This window comes from Alexandromys fortis, unplaced genomic scaffold (assembly GCF_014885135.2).
Source record: "Alexandromys fortis isolate MF-2015 unplaced genomic scaffold, M_Fortis_MF-2015_v1.1 scaffold_94, whole genome shotgun sequence".
Lineage (NCBI taxonomy): Eukaryota > Metazoa > Chordata > Mammalia > Rodentia > Cricetidae > Alexandromys > Alexandromys fortis.
In genome coordinates, this window is record NW_026067979.1 from 5,913,780 (window position 1) to 5,940,575 (window position 26,796).

General features: G+C 48.4%; 1 protein-coding gene across 1 annotated transcript in view; it reads left to right on the top strand.

Moving 5' to 3' along the window:
- The window catches only part of Afap1l1 (actin filament associated protein 1 like 1), a 53,928-nt gene extending 27,725 nt beyond the window's left edge, over positions 1–26,203 (top strand). The window contains exons 6-19 of the mRNA XM_050157911.1: positions 2,067–2,165; positions 2,772–2,983; positions 4,753–4,932; positions 6,710–6,802; positions 9,109–9,202; positions 9,432–9,584; positions 11,236–11,447; positions 13,248–13,393; positions 14,175–14,247; positions 15,575–15,686; positions 18,506–18,670; positions 21,112–21,290; positions 22,979–23,107; positions 24,951–26,203. Coding sequence (XP_050013868.1) covers positions 2,067–2,165; positions 2,772–2,983; positions 4,753–4,932; positions 6,710–6,802; positions 9,109–9,202; positions 9,432–9,584; positions 11,236–11,447; positions 13,248–13,393; positions 14,175–14,247; positions 15,575–15,686; positions 18,506–18,670; positions 21,112–21,290; positions 22,979–23,107; positions 24,951–24,974 — 1,871 coding nt within the window. The 3' untranslated portion in view covers positions 24,975–26,203. The remainder of the gene's footprint in view (positions 1–2,066; positions 2,166–2,771; positions 2,984–4,752; positions 4,933–6,709; positions 6,803–9,108; positions 9,203–9,431; positions 9,585–11,235; positions 11,448–13,247; positions 13,394–14,174; positions 14,248–15,574; positions 15,687–18,505; positions 18,671–21,111; positions 21,291–22,978; positions 23,108–24,950) is intronic.
- The last annotated feature ends 593 nt before the right edge of the window (positions 26,204–26,796 follow it).

Genomic DNA, 26,796 nt, shown 5'->3' on the forward strand with positions numbered 1-26,796 from the left:
AATATTCTCCACCCGCCAAACTGCAAATGAAACAGGTCTGCCCCGTGAGAAACGACAAACTCACGTGTTTATGACCATGTGAATAACCCAGCCGTGGAAGAAAACCAAGCACAGAAGGCTCTGCAGAACACCGTTACATTTGTTTGCTTTTTCTAACAGGATATTCTCACTCACGCACTGGTTTTCGCAATTTTTCTAGGATGTGCAAGAAACTCGTAACAGGATTTTCCTATGGGAAATGAATAAAAGTCCAGGTGGGGCACTGGGCAGATAGCTCAGTGGCAGAGTTCTTGTGCAAAATAAATAATAACGATAGGTAAATGTGATGTGTAATTTGAGAATACTCATTTAAGTCAGTTTGATGTCATTCACTAAAACACCAGCTACTACGCACCTGAGGCAGGAAGATTGCTTGAGCCCAGGAGTTTGAGGCCCCTTCTCAATAGAAGACAGTGAAGGAGGGAAGGAAGAAAAGGAGGAAGGCAGGAAATAAGTAAATCTGGGTAAAGGGAAAATGTTCTTCTATTCACACTCTTTTGTACTGTTTATATTTTCCCATGGGCAAAGGTGATAAAATAGAAGATTAGCTGTCTGTCCCGCTATTTTGAAAAGTGTCCGTCCCTGGTGTGGCGTGCATTTAGCGTTACACAGCCGCCACTTCTGTCTAGTCCCCAAGCGTTTTCATCGCCCCCAAAAGAAACTGGATCATGAAGCAATCCCTCCTCAGCCACTGCTTCTCCTCCCCCAGTGTCCCCAGCCTCTGCCGTTTCTGGCAATACGGCTTTGCCTATCCTGGACTTTTCATCGAAAGGGAATCATCTGACACATGACCTTTCTAGATTGACATCTTTCACTTAGCGCAGCATTTTCAGGATCTGTCCATGTAGGAGTGTGCATCAGAACGGCTGATAACTCTTCTCTAAGGACCTGCCACATCCGGTTCATCTGTCCATCAGCTGATGACATTGACCGTGTTTATACCTTTTGCCTGTGGAGAGGTTGGACCAAGTGATCTGTGGCCCTCTTCAGGCTATGAGTCTCCAGATTCCTATCACAGAGGTGAAGCAGGCAACTTTTGCTATCTGGTTCACTAAGGGCAAAGGAAGAAGGAAGGGACAAGGTACTTGCAGGGACCCAAGTTGCATGTCAAGCGCCCTGGCAGAAAGAGGCTCCCTAAGCTTCCCAGAGTTTACTTTCTTCATATAGGGTAGAGACGCCCCCTCCTGGGAAGGCTGGAAGGGAAGGCCTCAGGAAGACCATGGACCCGGTCAGGAGAGAGCCTGCCACCAAGCCAACGAGAGCATCCCTCCTCTCTCATACACAGTGTCCAGCCATGGTGTTCGTTTTGCCCCCACATACCCCACTCCCCCAACTCCTCCGGCCCACCTTGCACACCGTGATGCCAACATGTCGACCTCAGAGAGGCAAAGGCGGGCTCTGAGACTCGCTTGGGAGTGAGCTGAGTATCCCAGTAGCTAGGGACTTCAGTACACCTTTCCTCAGGAAACAGATGGACAGGACGAACCCAGAGCCAGCGCTCTGAAGAACCGTGTGATGAGAGCGTGAGCCAGCCTGGCTGAATGAAGGCATCCGGCTCAGTTCTGATCCAGCCTCAGCCACTAGCAATCTCTGTGGGGCCTGCTGCCCGGAGTGTGAAATGAAACCAAGCCTCCTTTCTTGCAGCAGATCCCCTATGCCCTGCAATACCGAGACCAGAGCTATGACAAGGACATTCACACATACTCGGTGCCATTGGGCAATGAGCGAAAACATCTTTGAGCTGGGCCTTGAAGGGTGGGGAGTGATTCTCTAATAAAAACATAGGAAGGCAGAGAGAATAGGATGAACATAGACCTGGAGGTCTGGCAAGGCCCAGCAAAGCAGTTTGTTGTGACGGGTATGGAGGGTTAAATGAGGATCCACCGCAGACCAGGTGCAGAAGTAGAGCCCCCGACTCAGGCTGAGGCTGTCCTGAGTCCCCACTCTCTGTCCCTGGGACTTGCCCAGCCCAGCCCTGGATTCTACCCATACGTCTACAAGCTCAACTCTTTCGAACACCCCCACAGATGGCTGCAGCCCAGCCCAGTCGATTGTGGGTGGGTACTATGAGGACGCGGACAGCAGCTACCCCAGCACGAGGCTGAATGGAGAGATGAAGAACTCCTGTACGTACCAGGCAGCTGCTCACGCAGCTGTCCTCCCAAAGAGCTGGCCCTCGGCATGCACACACCCACATCCCCTTACCAGACTGTGATCACTAAACAGGTCCCAAAGCCCTTGCTCTCGGTGGGTTCAGTGGGGGAAAAAAGAAAAAACACTGGAATGGGGAGTCACTTGAGTCTTTCCCTGATCTAATTCTCGATGGCTGATCTTAGGCAAGTTCAGTTTCCTTATGAGTCCCAGGGATTTGGATTGGGAGGGTGGTCTGAGACAATGGCCGTGGGTGGTGATGAGGTCAGGGCAGTAACAGAAGTTTACCAAGCACTTACTGGTAGAAGACACTTAGCTAGACATTGTCCATGCCACGGGGTCCAAGGCACCAGATGAAGCAGCATCTGGTATATATCATGACTACATGGTGGTGAGGAACTCCAAGAAGTGAAATCACCAAGATGCGGTCCCAGAGGCCGCTCCAAAGCAAAGCTTTTGAGTCAGGCCTCTAGTCCATCCTTGTCCTTCCTCTGCCCCCTGTAGCTCGGGCCCAGAGCAGGCTGCCTGCCAGGGTTAGAAGGGGCACGGGGACTGAGGGTCCTTTCCTGCGACACCCACAGACAATGACTCTGACGCCATGAGTAGCTCCTACGAGTCCTACGATGAGGAGGAGGAGGAAGAGAAGGGGCAGCGGCCCAGGCACCAGTGGCCCTCGGAGGAGGCCTCCATACACCTGGTTAGGGACTGCCGGATATGTGCCTTCCTGCTTCGGAAAAAGCGCTTTGGGCAGTGGGCCAAGCAGCTGACTGTCATCAAGGAGGAGCAGCTACTGGTGAGTGCCTCCTTGGAGACCTGTGGGTGTGCCTGAGGCTGTGAGTGGTCTCTGCACAGACCCTTGGGGATGGTACATCAAGCTCCAGCACATGCACGCGGAGCAAAAGAATGAGTGGTTCTCCTTCATGATGACTGGAGAGAGCGAGTTCCAGCCAGAGCTACACAGAGAAACCCAGAGTAGGAAAAATGAACATAACTGTGGGAAAAGATATAGCTGATATCTCTCTCTCTCTCTCTCTCTCTCTCTCTCTCTCTCTCTCTCTCTCTCTCTCTCTCTCTCTCTCTCATGTTTTACTCTGTCTGCAAGCCATGCCATGCTCAACACATGGCTTTGAAACCTTTTCTCACCCTGAGCAGTGAAAACTGACTGCAGGCCAGGGCCAGTCCAAGGGTCATGATAGGCATGTTTCCAGCTCTTTTTGTTTGGTTTGGTTTTTTTAAGACAGGTTGTCTCTGTGTAACCGTAGCTGTCCTGGAACTTACTCTGTAGACCAGGCTGGCCTCGAACTCACAGAGACCCACCTGCCTCTGCCTCCTGAGTGCTGGGATTAAAGGTGCACGTTACCACTCACCTGTTTCCACTCCTTCACCTCCCTTTCTGTATTTTGCTCCACTGCCGGCTGCTGCCAGGCCCTCCAGCCCAGAGGATACAGAGTGACCTGAGAAGACAACCAGTCTCAGCCCAACTCCAAAGGGAACCCTTTAATAATTCTCCCGTACAAGCCGGGCAGTGGAAGGGGGTTAGCTGGAATGGAATGAGAGGGTAGCAGAAGGCTGACGATAGTCAAAATCGAGACATGTATGGAAATGCCATTCATAGTGAAACCCGTGTTTATGTGCTAAAAACTTAAAAAACAGGTAACACAACTCAGTGGGTAAGGGTATTTGTTACCAAGCCTGATGACCTGAGCTTAACCCCTGAAACCCACCTGGTGGAGGTTGGGAACCAAGTCTAGCAAGTTGTCTCTGGCTACTACATATTTACTGTGGCACACATGCCTCCGTCTCCCCGTAATAAATAAATGAAACAAGAAAATTCATAGTCTGATTTCTTTTATAACCTAGTTGAAGGATCTAAATGAAACACTGGCAAACAGAACTAGATGCTTATAAAAACATAGGACAATTACCAGTTTATTCTAGTAACACAGGGGTAGCTTAACATCAAACTATCCCTCCCCCACTCACTCTGTGTGGTGTGTGTGTGTGTGTGTGTGTGTGTGTGTGTGTGTGTGTGTAAAAACCTGTGTGCATTCTTAGGATTGTTTAAAGGGGCGTAGGTTAGGAGTTATTTATAGGAGTGTAGACACCTTACCAGTATATACCCCTACTGAAAGAAATGCCTCTCCCAGCCACTTTATCTACTTACAGATCCCTTTTGTGGCATTATTGTCAGAGTCTGGTGTCAAGGTTAAGGTTGGCCTTCCTGTGCGAAAGCCTGCCTTCCCAAGGTCAGCACTGGTACCTGCTGGGATCCACTCCTAACATTCTGCCACGCAGCCCTTTCAGCTGGCATCCTCCCAAGCCAACCTATTTGTTCTCTGGTTCTTCAGCCCACATGGTCTTCCTAGTATTGTGCTATAATCTGCCTTTTCCTCATGGACAGCTGTGCTGGAAGATTCCCAGAGACCCCCTCTCCAGCTTCTCGCTGTGAGGCATCGCTCACAGTTGGGCCCGAGGGAGGAATCTACTCTTGTGTGTGAGGGCCTTACCCCACCCCCCCTCTACTACAGGAAGCTCTGCCCCCCCCCCCCCCTCCCTGTGCAGTGTTACAAAAGCTCCAAGGACCGGCAGCCGCATCTGAGGCTGGCGCTAGATGCCTGCACCGTTGTCTACGTGCCCAAGGACAGCCGGCACAAGCGACATGAGCTGCGCTTCTCCCAGGGGGCCACAGAGGTGTTGGTGCTGGCTCTGCAGAGCAGGGAGCAGGCAGAGGAGTGGCTAAAGGTATGCAAGCACAGGACACACCAGAAGCTGCCACCCCACAACCCCTCCCTTCCTCTCTATCCCCAAGCATGGGGTTCTAACCTTTGAAGTTACAAACCTTATCTAGGGGACTAGGACTCATATCAAATGAGCCTTGAATATTCACAACAAGCAGGCCTCATGGAGGATGGAGGAGGTCTATACTGTTTGCCCAACCTACACTCCTGGAATGGTATGCTTGATGCCTTTGAAACTGAAGGACCGGCTAGCCCTTCTAAATTAAAAATAGGGGGAGGACAGATCTCCTTGTTTTTAGATGGGAATGTGCATTGTTGTGATAGCCACTGGAGTTCAGCATTTTCTGGTGTCAGAGGGTGCCACCATGTATTAACCACTTTGTACTGTCCAATGTGCCAAAGCCTCATGCATATGACCATTGGAGCTGTTACTGACATTCAAAGGTGAGTCAGCTGAGGCACAGACAACTTGAAGTGATTGCCAGAGGTCACAGACAGCATCACGTGATTGGGACCAAGATGTGAAGCTAAGCGGGTCTATTCCAAAGTCGGCATGGTGGCACCGTGATGGCGAGGGAAGACTTTGATGGTGCATGGATTTGAGTTCGAGTGCCAGAGAGCCATGAGATCTTATGCAAATGGCATTACTTGCCCTGTGCCTCGGTTTCCTCATCTGTTAAATGGTTCTTTTAAGGATTCAACAAGAGTTGGCATAGTGCCTGCCAGACAATAAGTGAGCTGTAGCGTTGGTTGGCTTCTGGTGGTGGTGGTGGTCATGGCTCTATCCTGCCTCCAGTCCTCTCCAGCAGACCCCCATCCGTCTACTCCACTCTCTCCCTGCTCTCCTCTCTTACCTTCCGGTTGGAACAATGAAGCCAGAGTCCTCCTTTTACTTCCTCCTCCCTCCTCCCTTCCTTCCGGTGATAACCAGCTCTCCCTGGAATGTCTGGGATTCCCATCCCTACCTTTGTGTCCAGAGGGGAAGGAAGGGAGAGAACTTGTCTTCAGGAGCCTCAAGCTTCAGGGTCCCTGTGAGTCAAACGTAGGAGTCTTGGGCCCAGAGTTCAAAGGGATCTGCCTGGCCGTGTTGGTCCTCTGTACTGGTCCAAGGCTCACCTAGCTGGCAGCCTCGCAGCCTACTTCAGGGTCTGCCTCTGCTGCCTCCTACCAGCGCCTTTACCTCCCTGGTCACATCATCCTCATCTGTATCTTGAGGATCACAGACTGCTGTGGGGATAAATGCTGTTGTCTAGGAGACCATCAGATGGTGCTTTTTTAGCCCTGGCTGTCCCAGAACTGTAGACCAGGCTGGCCTCGAACTCGGAGATCTGTCTGCCTCTGCCTGTGTGCTGGAATTAAAAGCATGCGCCACCATGATCAGCTTAGATGGTGACTTTTTACATTTTATCATCTGCATGCTTATTCCTGTGTAAGTGAAAGGACCCTGAATCAATTTCCCAGGTCACTGAAAGCAGAAGTCCTAGCTGTCACTTAAGCCCCTCACTCTTGTGAGTCTTCAAGATTTACGTCTCTCCTACCCACGGCCTCACTCTCCTCAGACAGCAGAGAGCAGTGTTCCTAGAGTCGGGATGTGTGTCGAAAGCCCTTCCAGTCAGGCTCTGATAAGTTTGCATTTGTGCAGATGGCTGTTTCAGCCCTACTCTGCCTCCTGGTGGCCCCAATCCATCTTCACAACAGGCTTGCTCCCACAAATCCCAGCCATGCTTCTGTCCCCAGAGCTTTCCCGCACACCTATCCCTAACCCCGTGTTCTCTTCACAGATTATCCGCGAGGTCAGCCGGCCGTGTTGGGGAGCAGAGGGCTTGGAGGCCCCCCGATCTCCAGTCTTCCTGTGTAAGCTGGATCAGGACAAGGTATGTCTGTCTCCAGTTGACTCCTCTGGGGTCAGGTAATGGGCACTAAGCACACACACACACACACACACACACACACACACACACACACACACACCTGTGGCATCATACAAGCTAAGCAGCAGAGTGGCAGGTGCCTGGTGGTCAGCTTAGTCTCTGCGAAAACATACCTGCCATAAACAGCTAAAGGAGGAATGACTTGTTTTGGTTCAGCCCCAGTCAGCTGCCAACGTGCTGCAGGCCTTGGGCAACGCTGAGCAGCACCACGGTGCTGTGTTGCAATAATAGGAGGAGGTGGGAAACAGGGAGCCAGGCGGTGCAGCTCACCTCATAAGAGACAGAAAGCAGACAGGGAGGCAGGAAGGGACCAGGTGTGTATCTTCTCAGGCCAGGCCCTCCAGGGACACCTGGCCTAATGAGTTCCACTGCCTTCGATCAGTTTCAGAGAGCTAAATTTAGCCATGAGTAAATCCACTGAAGGAAGAGAGCCCTTAGGATCCAGTCACTTCTCAGAAGTCCCACTTCTGGGATGCTTGTGTTGGAGACAGGTTTTCGGAAAGGAACACTGTAACCAAGTCCCGTAGTAAATAAGGAACAGAGCTAGCATTTGAGCCCACACAGGCTGCCTCTTCCGGACTCTGCTACTGCAGTAGAGCAGCCTGAACAACCACTGGGCAAATCCAGACCCTCTGCAGAAATCAGTACACTTGCAGTCCAATGATCAGGCAGGCATGAGTCAAAACCATCAAACTGTATTCTATCTGCTACCCTGGGAACATGCTAAAAGAGACTGGGCCTGGTTCCTGGTGAGTGTCAGGGACGCATGATCCTGTCTCAGAGGCTCAAGAATATTCCCAAGCAAGTGATGCCTCAGACAAGAATGAAAAGGGCAAAACTAAAATTTTAAAAAAAAGGTGCTCTAAGCAGCATGGATGGGCAGTAGAACCACTGAAAGTGGCCTGTGTGACATGGTCTAGAGATGGAGAGCTGTGAGAGCTGGCCCTGGACAGGGACAGGAAATGGACCCGGGAGCTTGGGATGGCCGGAGTGTTAGGGAACATGGATTCCTGTGAAGTGAACTGAAGGAGCCCTGCCCACACTTAGCTTTTACCAGTTAGTAAGACCATAGGAAAGCAGCCCTAGAAGAGGGGTGTGAGGGTGCGGGTACACACTGTGGTACGTCCAGCACTGAAGAGGGGTGTGAGTGTGTGGGTACACACTGTGGTACGTCCAGTACTGAAGAGGGGTGTGAGTGTGCGGGTACACACTATGATACGGCCTCCAGTGCAGTGCATAGGCTCCATAGAGCAACAGTGGGGCAAGCCGTGCAGTGGAGTTCTCTGCTGTGGTTGAGTGGACCAGGAGAAGGTAACTGATGTACTATGGTGGTCATTCTGGTGGAAGAAGAGCTGGGATGTTGTGTTGGTGGGGTCTCTTTCCACGGGGTCACGAGATTGAACGATCATCACTGAATTCATTACAAACTCATGGTCTTCCTCTCTGTTTCCCACCCTGGTGGAAAAGTTGCTATATTCACACTGTTGCAGAACGAACAGGGCTGTAACTTCAGTTTCAAAACCTACAGACCAGGTTCTTCAAATGCTCATCCACTTTCTGCTAGGTGCCTCCCCATTCCCACAGCTAATAGGGAATAGTAGCATTAGGATTTCTTCCATGATTTCTGCTCTACCTCCTTTGTAGCATATGAATTCATTAGTGAATCAATGAAGGTATGGTTATTAATAGGCTGGCAACAAAGGTTTGTGTGTGTGTGTGTGTGTGTGCGTGTGTTCCTTCATTCTCTCATTCAAGATAGAGCTGTAATGGATGTCTACTGATCATTGGGTCTTATCACAACTTCTTTGAAAACATCTATCTTTGAAAACATCTATCTTTGAAAACATCATCACCCCTTTTCCTGTACGCTGTCATCTTGGTCCATCCCTTTCTGGAACTTCATCCTGATCAGTTTGCCCAGGGGCTCTTCAGCGTCCAGGGTTGCCTACTCTTGTCCATCCCTGCAGTGCTACTGGATTACATTCACATTCCCTGTCAATGCTTGCCCTTCTCCCTCATTTGCCAAATATAATGCACATTCCAGGATGTTGCTATCAATGCGTTATAATCAATGCTCCCGCTCTCCCCATAGAGTAACCAGAAGACATGATCATTGCTACCTTCCTGATAGTATTGGGGGTGGTATCAGATACATGGATCTCTGTTGCTTGGAGAGTTGGAAGAAGCCTGGGCTTATAAAGGAGCTCTAAGAATCTCGCTGATGTGAGGCTGTCTGTGTTTTTCCCCAGAGATTGTCCCAAGAGAAACAGAACTCGGACTCTGACAGCTTGGGCATGAATGACAGCAGTTCCACCCTGAGCCGCCGCGAAGCCTGTGAACATGGTAGGAGTCCACTGCCTATGGTGGAGAATGTCAAAGATGGGAGGGACTTTGCCACAGGTACACAGTGGTAGAACATGTCCCAGAGACCTGAGTAATGCCACTGGGCTTTCCGTATGCGGAATTACGGGCTAGTCCCTGTGTGCAGCTTGCAAGGGCTGCTGGGAAGGTCAGAAATGGGTAAAAGTGGGACCTTCCCCATCATCCCCTGTGCCCCACTCCTGTGCTGCAGGCAAAGGGAAGAAGAATAGCCTCGCTGAGCTAAAGGGCTCCGTGAGCAGGGCTGCAGGCCGGAAGATCACGCGCATCATCAGTTTCTCCAAGAAGAAGGCGCTGGGAGAGGACCTGCAGACGTTTTCCAGTGAGAATGAGGTTCCGTGCTGCGGTAAGTCCTGACTCAAAAGAAGGAAGTGCAGGCCCTTGAGCCCTGGCCCAGGGGCTGATGCCAGGAAACTCTCAGCACCTCGGCCCTGGCTCGTTCCTCTGGATGGCTAGGCTCCCCTCTGTCAAATCCATGGCATGCATCCATTCACTCCCATGGGTGAAAGGATGGCCCAGGGAAAGGGAAATCCACTGACCATCGTATCTGGGATTCCTGTGAACTCAGTCAAACCACTGTCCACCTGTAGGCTTCAGCTCCCTCTGCTAATGTGAGAGAGGAGAAAATTCACAGCATCTCACACGCCAGGTGTGCTGGCCTTGGTGATACACACCTGTAATTCCAGAACTAGGGAGCTGGAAGCTGCAGGAGTTCAAGGTTATCTGTGTGTTTCCATAGCAAGTTCAAGGTCAGAGGCCAGCCTGGACCCTAATCTCAAAAACAAACAACAACAAAAGTATAGAAGTTTCATGTATATGTTTATGTAGCTTATATCCTGGCCTTTGTAAGATAGAAAAATAAAATTTACACAGAAACATGGTCGCTGTCTTTGAGGAGCTAGAAGGACCTTAACTCGGTGTAGGAAACTTTGCAGAGACTGGGGTTGCCTGCCGGGAGGGTCAAGAGCACCTTGAAGGACTGTGGTTTCTGGTTTATCTACATATATATATATATATATATATATATATATATATATATATATATATATATATATATATATATGTAAGTGTATATAGATTGCAGCCTAGTCTGATGAGGAAATTGGAATTAAAATGTTAAGTACTTTTTAAGATAATACATCTTAGTAAAAAGTGTCTGGCAGAGAAGGCATTGCTTCTTTCATACAAGTGCTGTGGTCCATGTGCTCTAATCCAGTAGATAATCACCTGTCTTAAAGGAGAGCATTTGCCTAGCTGTGTTCCATACTCAGCATAGCAAAAAAATAAAATCATCTGTTTCGGATATGCAGGAATACTCTATTAGTTTAAAAGCTGCAATTATAGCCTAGTGGCTATAATCCCAGCACTCCAGGATACAGAGGTAGGCAGATCTCTGTGAGTTCAAGGCCAGCCTGGTCTGCAGGACAAGTTCCAGTACAAGGGCTACACAGAGAAACACTGCCTTGAAAAACTAGTAAATAAATAAATAAATATTGCGATTATAAAGAAATATTTCATGGTCGTTGACTCATAACATGCTGTGGTAAAGAAAAAAGCAATAAAAATAAATAAAAACCTAAACTGCTCGGAGCTGATTCTAGCTCCATCTGTGGTCAGCTGCACAGCTTAGGTTTACAAATCCTTACTGTGGTGACGTTTCTGTGTGCTGCCGCTAGGTGCCAGCATCATCCGTCACTTTCCATCTTAGCAGGAAATTCAGTTTGGCGGAGTGGAGGGGACAGTTGTAGCTTTTGTAGGCCTTCTCTAGGATTGTCGGCCATTTCCATCCCACTTGGTGTGGTCCTGGAGCCGTAAAAGGATGCAGGAAGAGACAGCATCGTCAGTGAGCGCTCACAGCTGGGCAGCTGAGACTCAGAGAGGAGGATGCCTAAGGTGCCAGGCCTTCCTGCCAGCTCCATCACAAGGCTTGTGTAGGTACCCCTTAGAGCCTTTGCCCAGGGGGCTATAACAGGTCATTCGGCCGTCTCTTTTTCCAGGCTACCTAAACGTGCTGGTAAACCAAGGCTGGAAGGAACGGTGGTGCCGCCTCAAGTGTAACACTCTCTATTTCCACAAAGACCGCACGGACCTGCACACCCACATGAATGCTATTGCCCTCGGCGGCTGTGAGGTAGCCCCAGGCTTTGGACCCAGGCACCCATTTGCCTTCAGGATCCTGCGCAATCGGCAGGAGGTGGCCATCCTGGAGGTGAGAGGAGAGAGTCAAGGTAGGGGTAGGGGGTGGGGGTGTCAGCTTGTGGCTACTCTACCACAGGAACTTTGGGGAAAGAACCCAATGTGCTTGTCAGGTAACACAGGGGACACCAGGGATACTGGAATTCCAAATAAACAAGGAATCGTGTTTTTCATATGAAAGTATCCTGGGTGATTTGGAGACACACCTACACTGAAAGGTTATTTGTTGTGTATCTGAAGTTCAAACCCAACAGAGCACACTGTGTTTTTCTAGCCTAATTCTGGCAGCCCTAATTCTAGAGCCCAGGTTTGCTTATTTGCCCTGACCTTACAGTTCCAGGTCCAACGGGCATCTCCTGTGGTCTGACTGGGATCTGATTCTGGAGTTCTCTCTCAGACCTTCCCCGCAGGAGGCATCGACCTCAGGAAACCCGCTGTCCTTCAAGGTGCCCATCCCTGCCCCTGAGCAACTCCAGCGTCTACAAAGAGTTTCCCCACACAGAGTTAAGATCCCTCCAGCTCCACACTGGCAGGGCCGCAGCCACATTTTCGGACACTGTTTCTCTTTCTAGATCTCTGCATCGTGTCCAGCACACACTGAGCTTAGCAGGCCCACACTGAACAATGCACGAGTTGCCGCCTGCTCACCTCCCGTCCTACCTGCTGGCACCACCCTCCTCTCTGAGGCTGTTCAGAGCACACACTCCCTGTGACAGCCCTTGGGATGCTTAGAATTCACAATGTTGACACAGGGAAGTTCAAATGTCCACCTGCCCACGTTAGAGACAAACAGGCCAGGGCAGCCACGTGATTTTTCAAGGCTGGAGGAGTGCCTGTACCCTTTCCAACTGCCTTGTTGTTTTTTTAGCTTCAAACGCTATTATCTCGGCATCCTCCTGTTGAGTTTCTTGTTTCCCTTAACTTACACAGAGTTTTCCACCGTTTTTTTCTTCCCTCTTTAAAAACCATGTTTCATTTATTTCTTTACTTAAGTTTGCCATCACTAGCTAACTGGTATTGTGATCATGCTCTTTACGTCAGAATTAAGGATATGTTTAACTGGCCAGCAGTTTATCCTGGGGAATTTCCCCATAAATGGTTCTGTAATGCTTTGGTAATTACAGTCTAGGAAAATTTTGAGTTGTATGAGCAATTTCCTATGTAGAGAATTAATTATAAATATGGAGGCTGGAGAGATGGCTCAGCAGTTAAAAGCACTTGCTGCTTTGGCAGAGAACCCTGTAGTGATTCCCGGCACCCACAAAGTGGCTCACAGCCATCTGTAACTCCAGTTCCAGGGGTTTTGGCTTCTGCAGACACCAGGCATTAATGCAGTACACATACATACGTGCAAGCAAAAGAATTAGTCATACACATAACATAAAAATAATTTTTAAACAATATATGTTTTGGGGCTGGAGATGTGACTCAGTGATAAAGCCAGGCCTTGAATACACAAGACGCCCTGGGTTTGATGCCCAGCATGGAAGGAGAGGAAAGGAAGAAGTTTTGAGAACCGTGAAATGTTGTTTTTACATCCAAAGGGTCAGATATAAAAGCCCAGAGGGTGGAAGGTAGGGATATACCCTCTTATAGGAGTAATCAGGGAGGACCCCTCGGAGGACGTAGCTTTTTGAGTACATACTTACGAGAATTCAGGAGCCTTGGATTCCGGCATGTGTGTCTAGTCTAATTCTTCCCCCTTCACTAAGTCCTGAGGACTTATAAACATTTGTGGGTTTCTATGACGTGTGCGAGCAGCCAGAAGGCTTCACGGTGTGAAAGTGAACTGCGCTGTACCTCCTCTCCCCAGGCAAGCTGTTCAGAGGACATGGGCCGCTGGCTAGGGCTGCTGCTGGTGGAGATGGGCTCCAAAGTCACCCCAGAGGCCCTGCACTATGACTACGTGGATGTGGAGACCCTAACCAGCATTGTCAGTGCCGGGCGCAACTCCTTCCTGTAAGGGTGATTCCACGACACACCGCTGGGGGGGGGGGGGGGGGGGGTTCTGCCTCAGTTCCGGGAACCACCCTGATCGGTTCCAGTTCCAGGCTCCATGCAGCCTTGAGCATTGGGCGGAAGGGGTGGGACAAGTTCAGGAAGTCCGCTTCCTTGGGAAGGATGGCACTTTCGCCATTGTAGGAAGCCTGGCCCGCTTCTTGCCATTCTGGGGTCTCTCGGCTGACTTACAAAGAATTCTGGGAATGTGCCACCTGTTGTCTCTTGTGAAACTCAGGCGTGCCTGTGCAGTCCTCGCAAGCGTGTAACCTTTCAGTCTACATTAAAAACTGCTGCCAGGCCGGGCCGTGGTGGCACATGCCTTTAATCCAGTACTTGGTAGGCAGGCGGATATCAGTGAGTTCGAAGCCAGCCAGGACTACAAGAGCTAGTTCCAGAACAGGCTCCAAAAGCCACAGAAAAACCCTGTCTCAAAAAAACAAAAACAAACTGCTGTCGGAGACTAGAAAGGTGGCTCAGTGGTTAAGAGCACTGGCTGCCCTTCCAGAGGACCCGGGTTCAATTTCTAGCACCTACATGGCAGCTCATGGCTGCCTATAACTCCAGTTCCAGGGTTCTGACACCCTCACACAGATGATACGCATGTGGGCAAAACACCAGTTCACATAAAAATAACTAAAATGAGTAAAATTTAAAAGAAAAAAAGCAGCTGCCAACATCCAATGAGAGAAGACATGAACCACAAAATGTCACCAACATCATTAAACCTTTCATGTTCTAGGTATGCACAATCCTGCCAGGATCAGTGGCCTGAGCCCCGTGTCTACGATGAGGTTCCTTATGAAAAGGTGCAGGTAGGCTTCCTTCCATGTCTTTTCTTCTCTCCACTGCCCACTTTATCCTTTGCTTCAGAGAAAATGCCTTCACTAACCTGCCCGCTCTCAGTGGCATGCCCTGTGCCTTCTGGGAAAAAAACAGAAGACAGGTACATTGCAACCAGAAACGAGTGGGTGGGTGGCCTGCATCTAGAGGAGAGCTGCTGAGGATATGGCACTCTGTGAGCCAGGACCTGCCTGGACTAGAAGATGCTTTGAGTCCTCACTTCCATGGTTCCCCTTTTCTAGAAACATCCCCAACCTGCCCGTTTGTGCCCAAGGTCTTTTTTCAATGCAACTTGAAGGTTTTGCTTGGTTGCAGAAAATCTAGTAACTAGGTAGTTTAGCACTTCATATATGCATAGCTGGGTTTCTATATGCATATATATATGTATGTATCTAGATAGATAGATGGATACATACATACATGCCTATATGGTATGGTGGCACATGCCCTTAATCCCAGCACTCAGGAGGCAGAGGCAGGTGAATCTCTGAGCTTGAGGCCAGCCAGAGCTGCGTAGTGTGATTCTGTCTTAAACAAACAAACAAAAACCCAAACACTTCAGATATGAAGGCTGGAGTCAGAGGGACCTCGGCTTTGCCTTTCAGACCCCCTGATTCCCACTTCCCACCTCCACATGAGTGTGCTGGTCCTTCTCTTCTTAGGAGTATTTTGAGAACAAAATGTAGTGATTTGTGTTAAAAAAAAAAAAAAAGAAAGAAAGAAAGAAAGAAAGAAAATAGCACAGTGCCCAGGCAGTGGGACATTCTGCCCAGAGAAGTAACAGAACTGTTCCAATAAAGTGGTTAGGTGACACTAATGTATCAATCACACCAGGCTTCAATACCTTGGCTAGACTTGGAGCATGGGAAATGCTCTAACAGCACAAATGCGGTCAGTTTAATAAGGTGCATCGCCTCTGCCATTGGCTCCTCTCTTCCGTGCCTTTGCTTCCCTCCTTTTCCTTTTCCTCTTCTGAGGGAAGACGGCATTAGCAAATCAGAAAATAGAAAAACACTTTCAAATGATAGGAGGACAAAATGCCTCTAATAGAGGCAGCCACCTGCAATTCCCTGAGCCCTCTCATTTGTCCTCTCAGTAAGTACGCCAATTTAAGGTTGCCTTTTACCTGGCACAGAAAGGTATGGGGTTCAAACGACACTGCTAGTAAGGTATCGTTTACTGTACTGTAGAGAGCAGCACCAGCCTATATCTGTAAGGCCAGATCTCAAAGGAGCTGGCCAGAAGCTCCCTGTCTGAACTTAAACTTCTACCTCTGTCCCCCCCCCCCCCCGTGCCCAGGATGAGGAGCCCCAGCGCCCCACCGGGGCTCAGGTGAAGCGCCATGCCTCCTCCTGCAGTGAGAAGTCCCATCGTGTGGACCCGCAGGTCAAAGTCAAGCGCCATGCCTCCAGTGAGTTCTGTGGTCTTTCTCCTGCCCGAGGGAGGGAGAGGAGAACACTGCAGGGGCCTCAATACCAGATTTCTCCAGGGGTAAGGGAGAAAAATGAGTAGAAGCAGTCTATCGGTAAACACTCTACCCTAAGGGAAGGAGTGGGGGCTGGGCAGTGTGGGAGCACTTGCCAGGTATGGGAAGGTGTAAGGGCCCAGTCCCCAGCATAGCAAGAGACACAAAAAGAAAGTGACCATAATGGTATGGCCACTGAGCCAGTGAATAGCAGAGGGAGGTTTGCAGCGAGACTGGAGTGCTTGGGTCCTCACTCCAGAGGTAAACTCTGCTTGGCTTACCCAGGAGACCCCACTCAGCATTTCCCAATTACTCAAAAGGCCAAAAATTGAGCTTCATGTGGATTCTTTTTTACTTTTGAGATAGAGTTTTCCCTGTGTAGCCCTGGCTGTTCTGGAACTCGCTCTGTAGACCAGGGTGGCCTCAAACTCAGAGATCCACCTGCCTCTGCCTCCCGAGTGCTGGGATTAAAGGTGTGTGTCACCACCACCACCACCACCCGGTGTGTGAATTCTTAATAAATAGATGCTAATTTAAATGTTTTTATATTGCAAGAATATTATCTGTATAATAGTTGACTGTTTAAAGGTGTATAAGCATATTCCGGGGGTGGGGGGGGAGAATGTACGCTCATCTTTTCCTGAAGATCAAAGTTTGAGGTCTCTGATCTAGGGTAGTAAACTGATAATCAGTCCCTCCCCAGTCCCTGAGCAGGTGTGTCACAAGATCCACAGCTCACTTCTGTGTCCCCATCTGTGCTCTCCAGAGCACACAAGTGACTCACTGGGGCCACCCTAGAGCAAGCCAGCTTCCTAGAGGACAATGTACTCTTTCTTAAGGTTTCTTTCCCATGCACCTGGACATTCTAGTCTTTTGCTTTTTTTGAAGGCTTCTTTTAAAAAACGAAGTGAAAACGTTTCTGTCCCCTGGTTCCCTTGCATTAGTATATATAAATCATAGCTCCTCGGACTGGGGAAACCGGTCTTCCGTTCTCACTTGGCGGAGACACTGCTATGTAACTTTAAATAAGTCCTTTCTCCTAACCAGCCCCCTGAGGAAGGGATGCATAGTGTTCTTGATAAGCTTCTTGCTTAGGTGCTAGAAATACAGGGCTTTGAAAAAACCTGTTTAAAATGGAAAACCGTTCTTCATGTAATTGACATGCTGTAGTCCCGGCACTCAGGAGACAAAGACAGGACAATCGCTGCAAGCTCCAGGCCAGCCTTGTCTGTATGAATAAAAAGACTAGGGCTGCAGAATGAGACCCACACCTTGAATCCCAGCACTCAGGAGGCAGAAGCAGGCAGATCACTGTGAATTTGAGGTCAACATGGCCTACATAGTGAGTTCCAGGACAGGCAGAGCTACATAATGAGACCTTGTCTTGGGAAAAAAAAATATATATATATAAATCGATGGATAAACAAAGTAGAAAATTGAAGTCAATATATAAGATTAAAGAAATCACAAAATAGCAACATCAACAAAAAGTATAAAACCTAGACCTGTTTGTTTTGTTTGTTTTTAAATCAAATCTCTCACACGGGCTCAGGCTGTAAGAGCTGTGATCATGGGGCTGCTGTGCCTGAGGACCATTGGCATCTCCATCCCCTTTCCAGGGGCTGTGAACCACAGCTGAAGTCACATGGTGTAGTCCAGTGATGTCCTGAGGCACACAGGAGGAAAGCCGCCCTGCTCCTCAGTCCGCTCTAACAAAACATCCTAAGCTAGATGACCTTTCAAAAACAACAGCTTGTTTCTTCTAGCTTTGGAAGCCAGAGTCCAAGTCAGCAGGCGTGGCATCTGGGCCACCCTCCCCCCCCCCTTTTGCATAGATGGCTATCTTGCTCTCTTCTGAGGCCACGGATGTCACGTATACAGATTCTGTGCTCGTGACCTCATCACCTAGAGTAAGACAGACGCATGTCCAGCTTGTCTCTAGTGCCACAAATAGTGGGACCTAACCTTTCTGTGACTGGCTTCCTTGACAGTAAAATGAATGATGAGCAGAACCAAGTAAGTTACATGATGGATAGAGGAAGGTTAAGTGGGAATTCAGGCAGGTGGCTGAGCAGAGCACACACTGTGTGAACAGCATGGTCCTGTCCACCGTGGTGCTGGACCTACAGCACACTGCTGGGACTTTCTTTCTTCCCACCCTTCCCCAGCAGTACAACGAGCAGGGCCTGACACTGGCCTGGGTCTGATCTGAGTTAGACGTAGGCATCTTCCTCTGTCACAAATACCTGAGACTTGACTCATTCAAAGCACACTTTCCACAAAGCAAAATGGGTTAGACATCACAAATTTTGCTCTAGTATATATGATACTACAATCATTATTTCCTAACATTTACTAAGCACTAATTAGTTGCTAGATACTATATTAAGTACTTTTTCTTGATTATCTCCTTTAAACCTCACTGCCTCCTGGAAGCTAAATGTTATCAGTATCTTTATTTTTTGTGCATAAGGACCCTGAGGTTTTGGGGAAAGGCACAAAAGCACACCGATCATTTCAGTGTGACATCACACACCCAGTGAAGAAAGAATACAAACCCAGGTCTGCCTGGTTCCAAGCCCCTGCGCTGCGCTGCTCCCCTGTTCTTTCCTATTCCTCAGGGGAGTCACACTAGATACACTTACATGAGTGGACCTAACCATCCATATGTTACGGATGAAGTCGAGGTGAGAGGCAAGCTAACGCCACAGGTGTGCCTCCCCAGAGGTCAGACCCGCGGACCTCTTGCTGTCCTGTGTCCGTAGGTGCCAATCAATACAAATATGGCAAGAACCGGGCTGAGGAGGATGCCCGCAGGTACCTGGTAGAAAAAGAGAGGCTGGAAAAGGAGAAGGAGATGATTCGGACGGAACTGATGGCTTTGCGACAGGAGAAGAAGGAACTGAAGGAAGCCATCCGGAACAACCCAGGTACCTGCCACGGTGTGGCCCTGAGTGCACAGGGGTGGCTCAGCCTGAGACGTCCCCTGGCACAATAAGGAGAGGCCCCTTACACAGATCTCCTAGTTTTCTACTCGGGAGAGTTAGGCTTCACCCCCTTCTCCTCATTATCATTCATCCTGACTCAAGACAGTGCTGGGAGTTTAGTGAGTGCTTCCAGATAGAGCATGAGAAGCCTCCCAGTACTGTGGACCTCCCTGTATTAAGAGACGGCCTGGCTACAGCGGCGTGGAGAGCAGAAGCATGCCTCGGCATCTTGGTAGTAAGACTGTTTGGGTGCTGCATTTATTCACTCAGATGTAAGACAGTGGTCCAGGGCTAGGTTTAATGAACACTGATCTTTTCCAGGATCCCCTTCTGAAATCCAGTGACCTCACCGGGCCCTGCCTGCTCTGGGCTTCTCTAACCACATTTTTTACTGTGTTTCTCTGCATCCTTTACCTAGTGGCAGTTTACCACACTTCTGCTTCGCTGTCTCCCATATGTTCCGGGGAATAGGAAGTCCTACCTTACAGAACACACATGACTCTTTTAGAGCGCTGAACCTATGGGCTCTTCCCTAAGAACAAAACACTTCATCAGAACGGTACAGACGAATTCAGTGACCCAACCCTAGAGCCCATCCATAGATCACTACAGGCCTAAGATAAGGACCAGAGGATGAACACTTAGAACCTTGTGTGGTAGAACACACCTCTGGTTCCAGCAGGCAAATGGATCTCCATGAATTGGAGGCCAGCTTGATCTACATACCAAGTTCCAGGACAGCCAAGGTTACATAGTGAGACCCTGTATCAAAAAAAAAAAAAAAATTAAACGAGCAAGAGAATAAACACATGGGAGGATGGCAAGGGAAAGCAGCTTGATTTCAGTATAAGAAAAATGTGTGGGACTAGGGATGTAACTCAGTGGTGGAGCACACGCACTTGCTAGCATGTGTAAGGCCCTGGACTCAATCCCCCATAAACAAACAAAGGACAGGAACTTTTTAGCGGTAAGAGCCATGATTTGGAACAGACTGACTATCCAGCCAATGTTTTTGTCTTTATCTATTTGCAGTATGCATAAGTTTTTATATTCATTACTTTTGCTTATATTTCTCATACACATATACATATAAGATTACACAAGTGAAGACCTTTGCCTGATTTCTTCACTGATCCATCCCAAGGGTCTAGGACAACGCTTGATATGTAGTAAGAATTCAATAAACCACTACTAAAGCGATGAATGGATACATCTAACAAAAAGCTTTCTAGTGGAAGTTAAAGGATGGAGAAGATTCTGGACTGAGCTAGAGCTGTGGCTCCTTGGTAGAATGCCTGCCTGGCATTCACAAAGACCTAGGTTCAATTTCCAGTACCACATAAACCAGGCATGGCAGCACACACCATAATCCCAGAACTTCGGAGGCAGGCATTTTCCATTTTACAGTATGAGGCAAGTCTAGGCCATATGAGACCCTGTTTTCTGAGTGTTTTAAGATTTTTTTTTAAAGATTTTTATTTGTTGTATGCAGTGTTCTACCTGCATACAGGCCTGCGGGCCAGAAGAGGACACCATGTGGTTGCTAGGAATTGAACTCAGGACCTTTGGAAGAGCAGTCAGTGCTCTTAACCCCTGAGCCATCTCTCCAGCCCCCTTAAGGTTTTTTAAATAGCTTTTTTAAAATAGAAGGCTGTAGGTGTAGCTCTGTGGCAGAGCCCTTCTGAGTGTGCAAGCACTTAGGTTCAATCCCTACTCCTCCACATACAAATGGAGCTTCTTAGCATAACAGAAACATTAATAAAGATTTATCTGTTTAAAATATATAAGCACAAGGTCCTCCGGGAAAACCTGGTCTGTGGAAAGCTCTGAACTATGACTCCAATTCACAAGTAACAGAAACCAACATCACACATAAAAATGCAAACTGAAAACTGAGAGATCAGATTGTGGTGAAGTGTAGGGAAACAGATGACCTCATTCTCTTCCCCTTTGTGGTGACGTAGAGACTGTGCAGTACAAGCCTTCACCCAGTCCTCTGAACACCCCAGCAAAAGGGGATCCTCTTCCCAGTGACCACCACCAAAATCTCAGGCTCCACTCCATTCGAGCCAACCCTAAAGTCTAAACCCATCACTATGAGCGGAAGATGAGAGGTGATCGTGGACCAGGCCCCTGAGTTACATGGGACCCACCTACTCAAACTGTAGGGAATGAGTGGGCAACCATGGTTCTACAGTGGACTATTAGGGTACTGTTTCCTAAAGATGGAGGCTAGGCAGCTAAAGATCACACCACAGAGTGTGGCTGGTAATACCCCCCAGAATCCATCTTTCACCTACACCCATACTGCTAGAAAGGTCCTCCAGGAGAGACAGCAGCGCCTGAGGCCCCACAGACTTTCTCATCAGTTTCTCTGGGCTCAGGAGCAAAGGTGAAGGCCATGGAGGAGGCTGTGGCCACTCTAGAAGCTCAGTGTCGTGCCAAGGAGGAGCAGAGGATCGACCTGGAGCTGAAGCTGGTGGCTGTGAAGGAGCGCTTGCAACAGTCCCTGGCAGGGGGCCCTGCCCTGGGCCTGTCTGTGAGCAACAAGAACAAGAGCCAGGTGAGTCCAGTGCCTCCCCCAGGGGGCGGCCACTTCCGAGCCCCTCTCTGCCACTCCACTGTTTTCATTCCTAGTTAGGACAGTCAGAAACGTTTCCAGAAAATTCCACATGTCCCAAGAAGGGCAGGACTATCCCATTAGAAAGCATTGCTATAAATTGCCAGGGGTCATATACATTCTTCATCTGCTTAATACTGAACCACTAGAGGGAAATACATGCATATAGGTGTGCTTGTTTGTATAATGTCTGTCTTCTGCCCCAAATATTTTGTGTTTTCATGAAGACTTGAGGGATGAGCACACGCCTGGCATAGATGAGGCATTGGGTTAGATCCCCAGCACCAAACACTAACACGGGAGTTAGGCTGTGTTTATCATAGCCCTGCCTCTTATGGAGTCTGGATGATAGGACTATGCCAAGTGTTTGCTGGATGATTCGATGCCCTCCCTGCGCTCAGACAACGAAACTGGCTCATCTGATAAGTATGAGCTGTGCTCCCAGCTACTCCCTGTGAGCAGACCACACCCCGTGATCTGAAGCCACCCGACACTTCCTCTCTTTGGGGGCATCCTTAGCTTCATTTTACAGATGGAGAACCTGATTCCCAGAGGGCTAGGGAAGCAGCTGGAAGCCATTCCTTCTTAGCAGCTACTGCTTCTCAGCAGTGCCCTCGGTGCCTTTTCCACGCCACCTTTGATCCTTTTAATTATCCTCTGGAGGTGGAAAAACTTAAGTCTTTTCTAAATGTCTTGCAGGGTTAGCTGGTAAGATTTCACACTGCCTGAGTTAGGGTCACTAACTGCTATGAGGGAACATCATGACCAAAAAGCAGGTTGGGGAGGAAAGGGTTTATTTGGCTCACACTTCCACATCATTGCTCATCATAGAAGGAAGTCGGGACAGGGACTCAAACAGGACAGGAACCTGAAGGCAAGAGCTGATGCAGAGGCCATGGAGGTGGGGGTGCTGCCTACTGGCTTGTTCAGCTTGCATTCATCTAGAACACAGGATCATGAGCAGCAGGGATGGCACCACCCACAATGGGATGGGTCTCCCCGCCCCCCATCAATTACAAATCAAGAAGATGACCTACATGTTTGGCTGCAGCCCGATCTTATGAAGGCATCTTCTCAATTGAGGCTCCCTCCTCTCAGAACCTTGTGTCAAGTTTACATAAAAGTAGACAGCACACATACACACTTACGAAGTTGAATATTAAGCAGTTATCTGGAAGATTTAACAGGTGAAGATAGAGTAGACATGAAGACAACACCAACATTAAGGGAGAAGTTAAGCGCATATACATGAAGCACTGCGTTGAATCCCTAGCAGCAGCACCCAGAAGAAACAGGGCAGCTATGGGATTTGAATCCCAGCTCTTATACTAAGCAACCATATCACCCTTCACAGAAACTTGCCCTTCCTGATTTCATCTGTAAAATGGGGCAGTTAATAAAAAGTACCTACTTCACAGGCTCGTGGAAAAGCCCACCCATATAATGTCTGCCTGGTGCATAGAGAGAACTCTGTGACTTTGCCTGCCACTGTCTTTACTCCCAGCCCCCAGCATGCTTGCCTAGTGCTTTCTCATTTAAAGTTCACGTTTCCTTCTAAGTGCAGGTTGGGTGCAGGTAGACGGCACTGTATCTCACCTACTCACTGGTTTGGTTTGGTTTGCCATGAACAGGAAACTACAAATAAACCCCAAAGCACTGCCGCAGAGCAGTCTCTCCCTGTCAACTGCGTTTCTGAGCTGAGGAAGAGAAGTCCATCCATTGTCACCTCCAACCAAGGAAGGGTGCTACAGAAGGCCAAGGTAAACCCAGAAAGAGCTCAGCTAATGGCAACTCACTGGTCTGGATCTTTTTATACAGGACCCATCCCAAAATCCAGAATGCCACCCAGAGAGAAAGGTGGAGAACTGAGGGTGTAGCCATGCAGTAAAGCCAGAAGACTCCTCGACCTGCATTAACACGGTTTTAACAAGCTGCCATCTGGCTTCTGAGCCTAACAGCATTTCTGGTAGTGAGGAGACAAGATCAGGGGTAATACCTGGCCCAAGGATAAGCAAGAAAGCAACACAAAGACAGAGAGGCTCGGGGCTCACTATATGACACTGGTCCTTAACCTCTTCGTATAATTCTTGGGGACAGCTGTTAAGAACATTTTGGGATTTATAAAGGTATGTATTGGAAACACTGCGACACATTTCTCAAGCATATGAGTAACACGTAGAGCATAGAACAGAAAATGTCTTATATTGGGCCGCATTGGGCTTTGCCACCAAATGAGCTTGTGCCAAAACACCTAGAAAATATGCCTGTTTCAGGGTTTTCTGGATTTCAGGATACACAAGTAAAATGGTGTAGAACTGAAAAACAAATTTAACGTTGAACATGGTGGTACACGCCTACAATCCTAGCACCTGAATCTGAGGCAGGGGGATCTAGACCAGCCTGGATTATATAGTGAGACCCTATCCCCCACCTCAAGAAAAAGGTAGCAAGCTCAGCCAGTGTGCCCAGTAAGCCGCTGCGAAAGCTAACACTGACATCTGCCTGTGTAGTTTGATCTAGAAGTGCCCAACCTTACTAAGAAATGTGGGGACCAAGGGGTTTCCTCTTCTTTAAGATAAAAAGCTACACAGCAAGGAACCCAAACCAGCCTTTCTTTCTCTTGGGGACTCGGGAAGATAAGGCTTCACATGCATACATACATGAAGACTGCGATGCCAGGTCATAGTAGGTACTGTAAAATAAGGCAGAGGAAGAGGAGAAAGGTGACGAGTGACTGGGATGGCTATTTTTACCATTGATAGCCAGTGCCTTTGCAGCGGGTCATACACAAGCTATATACATATACATATACACATACACATACCAGGGAAGAGTGTGAGGAAACCAAAGGGGGCTGAAGGGATGAGTAATCCAGAAAGAAAGGAGCATGTTCCAAGTCTTCCCTTGTTTGTGGACAAGCAGGTGGAAGGGTGAGCATTAAGAGTGAAAGACAAACGCTGAGCAGTGGTGGTGCACACCTTTAATCCCAGCACTTTAATCTCAGGCAGAGGCAGGTGGATCTCTGTGAGTTCAAGACCAGCCTGGTCTACAGAGCTAGTTCCAGGACAGCCAAGGCTACATAGAGAAACCTTGTCTTGAAAGTTAAAAAAAAAAAAAAAAAAAAAAAAAAAAAACAAAGAAACACTTATTCTTGCAGATAGTGGGGTTCAATTCCCAGCACCCACCTGGTGGCTTACAAACATCTGTAACTCCATGGATCTGATACTCTCTTCTGACCAGGCACACACATAGTACACAGACAAAACATGAATATACATACAATAAAAAAAATGAACAAAAATTTTTTTTTAGTTCTGGCTAGGTGTGTAATCCCAGCACTTTGGAGGCTGAAGCAGGAGGATCACTGTGAATTTGAGGCCAGCCTGATCTACACAGGGAGACCTTGTCTCACAACAAAAGGCTATCCTAACTACTCTGCTGGGAGGGGAGACGGGGACTAAAGGTCACAGACACTGAAGAGCAGGGCCCCGTGGTCTCTGGCCTGGCCAGTGGAGCTGTTCATACTGAATGCAGTAAGTGTGCCAACCTATGGTCCCGCTAGAACCTCAACAACTGACTTTTCCCCATCTTTCTGTGCTTTAGGAATGGGAGATGAAGAAGACCTAGGAAGGGTGAGAAGTCCATCCTGAAGGAGTATCAGCTTGTCCATCTAATGAGGAAATGCTTTCTTCACAAAGACATCAGGAAAAGACCTGGAGCACCCAGAAGATCAGCTTGGTCGTCTGCATGATTTTAGGGACTGTGGGAAGGGAGAAGTGGAAAGCATCCTTCTGGCTTTATAGAGGGTGGAGGTGGGAGTGGCGGGAGACAGACTCGTTCGTTCGCGGCTGTAAAGGCTTTGTTAGGTCTCTCTGCCTTCTGAAGCAATGAAAGCACATGTGAATAAGCCATCCCATCCTTTCTCAGCATCCGTCCCAGTCCTTAAGGCAAAGGAAGACAGCACTGAAGCACTGGTAGTGTCATGATGAAGAAGACGCCCCATCACCTGAAAACACTTAAGCAGACTGCATTTCTGTTGGGCCTTACAGACGACCTCTGAGCAGGGGTAATGGACTGGAAAGTCGATATATCCCTGCGTGCACAACAGTGAACAAAAGCTATTAAGAACCTAAAAATTCCACAGTCACCCGCTGGTGGTGCCACACGCCTTTATTCTCCGCACTCGGGAGGCAGAGACAGGCGGATCTCTGTGAGTTCGAGGCCAGCCTGGTCTACTGAGCGAGTCCCAGGACAGCTGGGGCTGTTACACAGGGAAACCCTGTCTCGAAAAACCAGAAGAAAAAAATATTTCAGTCATTCTTCATCTGTTTTATAGCCAGGCAAAGTATAGCTACTAAAACCTTCCCATGTTTGAGCATTTTAAAATCATTGAGTATTCAGAGAGTAAAGAACGTTGAACAGCTGGCCCATTGTAAATGCACAGAGGTAGAAGTATGGAGTTCAAATGCCCACATACTGTCGCATTCTTTGGAGGATGGAGTCATTTGCTGTCAGTCAAGTCCTTACCTATCAAATGTGACACTAAGGCCCCTGGGGCTATGGGGCTATGGTTGGAAGACCAAGTCTTCAGCCTAATGAAGTCTTTATCTTGTACTAGGAGGCCCACAAGTCTGCTCTGTATCTGCTGTGACGTGAAACTATTGAGGAAAGCCAACGGGATGATGGATCACTTCTGCTCACCACGAGGGTGCTAAGCCTTTCCCCAACACTTGATATTTGTATAGGACCTCAAGTCAACGTCTTTTCTATGCCATTCATGACTGTCTCAACACTGGGCGTTTAGGTCATTTTTTAACATATTCATCTCTAATAAAGATGAAAATGCTCAACTCTGAGAGGTCGGAAGACAGGTGGCACTTGGGGGTTAGACGGAAGACGTGTGTGTCTCAGAATAACCAGTTTTCTAGTCTTGGTGTGTTATCCACCTAAGGTTTACATACTTCAGCCTCATTGAAACCTTACCAGCCTTTGCAGTAGCTTGAGACCAAAGCAGGAAAATCAATCACCTCACTGGTAGGACAGACACACTGGGGTCATGGTCCTGGATCCAGATAGGGCAGAGGACTGCTAACTGAAGGATAATCTCAGGAAAGTCCATTCAGCCCTCTCCCCCCCTCCCCCCCGGCTCTCATGCGAACAGGCTGTGATTGTACTCTCCTCCCAAGAATCCTGGTGGGTAGCTAATGAGATAATTCATAAGAAGCATCTTCTATATTGTTTAAGGTTGGAAATACTCAAGTCAGAAGTGGATTTTAGTATCAGCTAAATGAGAAAGGTCTGACTCAAAAACCTTCAGTTTTTTTAAATATTTATTTATATATTATGTATACAATATTCTGTCTGTGTGTATGTCTGCAGGCCAGAAGAGGGCACCAGATCTTATTACAGATGGTTGTGAGCCACCATGTGGTTGCCGGGAATTGAACTC